At 34.7% G+C, this 4,631-nt stretch overlaps 1 protein-coding gene across 1 annotated transcript; it reads left to right on the top strand.

Annotated features, from left to right (window-relative positions):
* The first annotated feature begins 1,217 nt into the window (after positions 1-1,217).
* Positions 1,218-4,177, top strand: LOC133321948 (uncharacterized). Its single transcript, XM_061531020.1, is given in 9 exon segments — positions 1,218-1,290; positions 1,363-1,475; positions 1,538-2,073; positions 2,075-2,186; positions 2,482-2,702; positions 2,773-2,917; positions 2,988-3,424; positions 3,489-3,678; positions 4,007-4,177. Coding segments are annotated over 9 exon segments (1,998 nt in total).
* Positions 4,178-4,631: the final 454 nt, after the last annotated feature.

The following is a 4,631-nucleotide window of genomic DNA, read 5'->3' as shown; positions in this document are numbered from 1 at the left end:
TGCATTTTTGGCACAAGACGAGACGATGGAGTTGGCGCGTAAAAATGAAACAAAAAAAGCATCCACATCATCATCCTCGTCGTCATCGACATCGGCTACATTTAAAATACCCAAAATTCCAGCCAATACACACAATGAATTTTCTAACAAAGAACCATTAAAACGTTCCAACAGTACGGAAACGCTAACGAAAAAAGATCCCATCAAACGTTCAACAAGCATGGATTGTGGTTTTACCACATTTTCTCAGGAAATTTCCAAACCAGATAATTTACTACTAAAGAAACCTGACCACGTGACGAAACCAATCATACCACCTAATAGGCGCCTGTCAACAACTGCTACCCCAGGATCCCATAATATTTCCGATGCTCCAAACACAACAGCTGCGGCAGCGAGTAAAGAAGCGACTTTACCAAATAGGCGACTCTCAACAACAACCTCGCCCAATGTTACACCCGATACACCCACAGCTGTGTGTAAAGAAGCATTGGCGGCCCGTGCCCTTCGAACAACCAATAAAATTACATTTGCCTCAATGGAAAAAAATATCATTGAATCGGAGAAGAATAAAACTAAACTTAACAACATATCGACACAACGTTGTACTGGTACTGTCCTGACATCAATACTTTCACCATCGAAAAGTGCAGCAAGTAAAAAGAAAACCGTTCGATTTAATGATATACCTACAATACACTATATTGAAAGGATTAGTGGAGCACGAAAAGTGGCCGCCAAGGATATTTTACCACTGACTACGCACAAGGACCGACGCCAATTAATAAGACGTACCTATCCAATTATTGATAACACCGATAAAATTATTTCACAAATTCTTGCATGGAGTGATGAATGGTTGGTGAAACGGAATGCTGCTGTAGAAGCAGCCAGTGATATTGTCTACCCCATGCCAATACAATTCAGTTCATTTGATCATTATAAAAGGTAAGTGAGGCGTGGAAAAACCACACCGTATAATGAATGTTTATTATCTTTTGAAAGTCCATCTCAGGTGAACCATCTGTTGAGTTGAATTGTCGACTTCTCGTTTTAGAAATATGGATACAGTTTAAAACTGTCTCGTCTCCGATTTTTCACAAACAGTATGCGCATATTATTTGTGATATTAACATTTTTTATTTATTTTACAGTATTGTTTTCCCTCTTATGAAACTTGAATTTGTTAGTCTTTTGGAGCGGGAATATAATTAACGATGATTCAAAAAGTACACAGTTTATTGGAATATGTAACGACAAATGCCAATCGTTTGATGCTAGTCACGAAATGTAAATATATTTACCAAAAAGTAAAATGCAAAAATATGACTCAATGAATAAATTCAATTCTTTTCTACATAGTTACCTATCAAAATCGCCAACAGCTGGACAGCAGTAAATATGATTTGGTTATATTGGAATCGAATAAAATGAATACAAATATGTTTGCATATTTGACATCGACGCGTAAAGGGGCTGGTAAGTTGTGGTAAAGCCCTTTTGTGTAATGATGACCAACAAGTATTATCTGTTCCAGGTACCTGTAATACAATGGTTTTTGAAATTGTACCCAAAAAACATAACCAAAGATTTCTTTTGTGGCATACACAAATTGACGATACGACCCGTCATCGATAATGTTCGTGTTGAATTTGGTGCCTTCAATGCTGTCTATCAGCTGGAGGCAACACCATTATTCAAAAAAATCCTCGATCCCCTGGAAATGTTACAGAGTCGCCATCCTCCAAAAAAGAAAGTCATCTATCGTGGTTTTGACCCGTTAAACGATAAACAACGTCAGGTGTTATTGAATACCTATGTTCGGATCATTGATGAGACAACACCTAATGTATCACTGATACAAGGACCGCCGGGTACGGGCAAATCGTGTGTCATCACGAATTTAGCATTGCAAACGTTATATGGTGACGAGGTCAGGTGTATGGATAAGAAAATTTTGATATGTGCCCAAAGTAATGCAGCCGTTGTTGATGTCATCGCTGGCAAATTGTATGATATTAGTATGAGAATGAGACCGGAAATTCGTTTTCGTCTTATACGTTATGGGCTAACGTTTGGTCTATCCGGTAACATTGCAAGCGATTATTGAACATGAACAAATGAAAAAAATGAAGGCAACTAATCCGGATATCCCGATGGAGAATAAGGAAAATTTAAAAAACCAAGTAAGTTTATGTGATGTGGTAGTAGTGTTGATAAAAAAAGGGACATGAAGTGGTAAAAAGGGGGAAAAACTGTGGATGGTTGTTCCTTTTTTTGGATTTTTGTAATATGGCTGTGGCCAAAGTCTCAGCTAATGCTTGTCCACACACCTATAATTGCTTTCACGGCATACGCATGTTTTTGTGCAATCTTCGGAAGGGTGGCAGGGTTATCCTAATACTTCCTTTACCGGAACATCTGTTCAGCATGATAAACCTTTTTTTAAGTTTAAAACTCTTCTTCATTTTCCATCTATAGATTTTACAACTAGAAGCCCAGATAGCTGAGATGTCGAAACGCAATATAAAGGGTACTGTCGAAGAAGATATGCTGCTGGAGAAACAACGTAAGCTACAATTGATGCGAAATATATCGACACAATTTACAAGGCCCGAAGATGAACGGAGCATTGCCACATGGTTTTTAAATAATGCCAATATTGTGTGTGCCACACTTTCCAGTTGTGTTAAACTTGCTCAGTAAGTAAAAATTCTTTGCAGCACTACAACACAAATCGGTATACCTGTCTTTTTTCCAACTTACTTTTAGATATGTAAATTATTTTGATATTTGCATTATCGATGAAGCAACACAGTGCACCGAACCTTGGACATTATTACCCTTGAGATTTGGTGTAAATTCTCTGGTCCTGGTTGGTGACACACAACAATTACCCGCCACTATATTGTCAAAGGTATGATGGGATTATTGGAAAAGATTTTTGATTTTTTTTAACGAAAATAAATTCAATTTTTACTTTTCAGAAAGCGAATGAATTGGGTTTGGGTACCTCAATGTTCACCCGAATACAAAATTGTTTAGACAATATACCAAGCATTGCTAGCGGTGCCAATACTAATGGCTTCATAACGAAAGATCACATAATCTGTGGTCTACAGACCCAGTATCGCATGCATCCGGAAATATGTAAATGGCCCAATCAATATTTCTATCGCAATGAATTGATTAGTGATCGCAAAACTCAGGAATATAAATCACCGCTGATGCCGTTCTCGGTACTGAATTTGGCCTACACGCAAAATTCATCATGTTCGAATGGAAAAATTACCAACAATCTGGAAGCGGAATTTGTTGCGAAACTGTTAAAGGCTCTCGACGGTTTCATACCAAATAAATATAATAGTTATGGTGTAATAACACCATATGCACATCATCGGACAACATTGGAACATTCAATTAGGTATGCCGGAATAATAAGTTTTTTAACAATTTTTTGTAACAATAATGTTTCGAAATTTTGGCAGATCCCTTGGCTTAACAAATATAATGGTGAATACCATTGATTCTTATCAGGGTCTGGAAAAGGATGTCATTGTTATATCGAATGCCCGCACAAATGGAATTGGTTTCCTATCGAATCCTCAAAGACTTAATGTGGCCTTGACGCGTCCTAAAAAATGTCTAATTTTATGTGGAAATTTTAAAAATTTAGAGGTAAGTTGTATTATTTTTCTTAATTTTGTTTTTGAATGAGATTGCAGACAAAGGCATTACGATAATAAAATAATAAAATGTAATATAAGTTATTGAGGCAAACCTCACCTAAAATATGAGATTATTTTTCAAGTTTCTTATATCAAAACGAAATGCATTGTTAACAGTTAGAAGACCTAGAGTAGGCTGTGTTTAAAAAAGGTGAAAGGACCTTTGTTTGACACTTATGTTATCTGACATGATTTTTTATATTTTTTGACCGAAGAAATATTAACAACGGTTACACTTGTCAAAAAATAATTGTTGTCGTTTATTTTTTTATATTTAGGTTGTTCCGGCCTGGCGAAGTCTACTGCAAAGTGCTCGTGAACGTAATCTCTATTATGAAATTTCAACGAATTGTGTTAATGATATACACACAAATGTGATTGATAAAATAAGAATTAAAAAGGATATAAATTCAGCAAATAAAACCAAACCCAATAGCGATACAGTTTAGAACTGTATATACATATACTGTATAAGACTAATATACCTGTATTTTCTATCATATATGCAGTTTAAATGTACATACATACATACTATATATAAAAACAAACTTGAATTTACTATTATTATTTTTTTACATAAGTTTAGTATTACCTTCTTTATATGATTATCATAATTTTTGTTATTGGTAAGAGTTGCATTCAATTTCTATTTTATTTCTTAATTGTGTATTTTTTAATTCATTAAAAACTACATATTGTCATTCTTTTAAAAAAAAAATATTGTTAGTATTATCAATAACAATAATGGTTTAACGATTTGTTTTTTCGTAATGAAAATGTAACATAAAATGTTTTTTTTTATTTAAAAAAATGGAATACTAAAGCATGTTTCGGGGAGGTTGTTTTCACGAGTCTTGGAAATATCATAAAATATATATATTTTTTTTTAATTCAAACCATAAA

Source organism: Musca vetustissima, unplaced genomic scaffold (assembly GCF_032173495.1).
Source record: "Musca vetustissima isolate MV318-11 ecotype Yass unplaced genomic scaffold, APGP_CSIRO_Mvet_v1 utg205558, whole genome shotgun sequence".
Classification (NCBI taxonomy): Eukaryota; Metazoa; Arthropoda; class Insecta; order Diptera; family Muscidae; genus Musca; species Musca vetustissima.
Note: the sequence above shows the minus strand (reverse complement) of the source record. Positions and strands in the feature narration are given on the sequence as shown.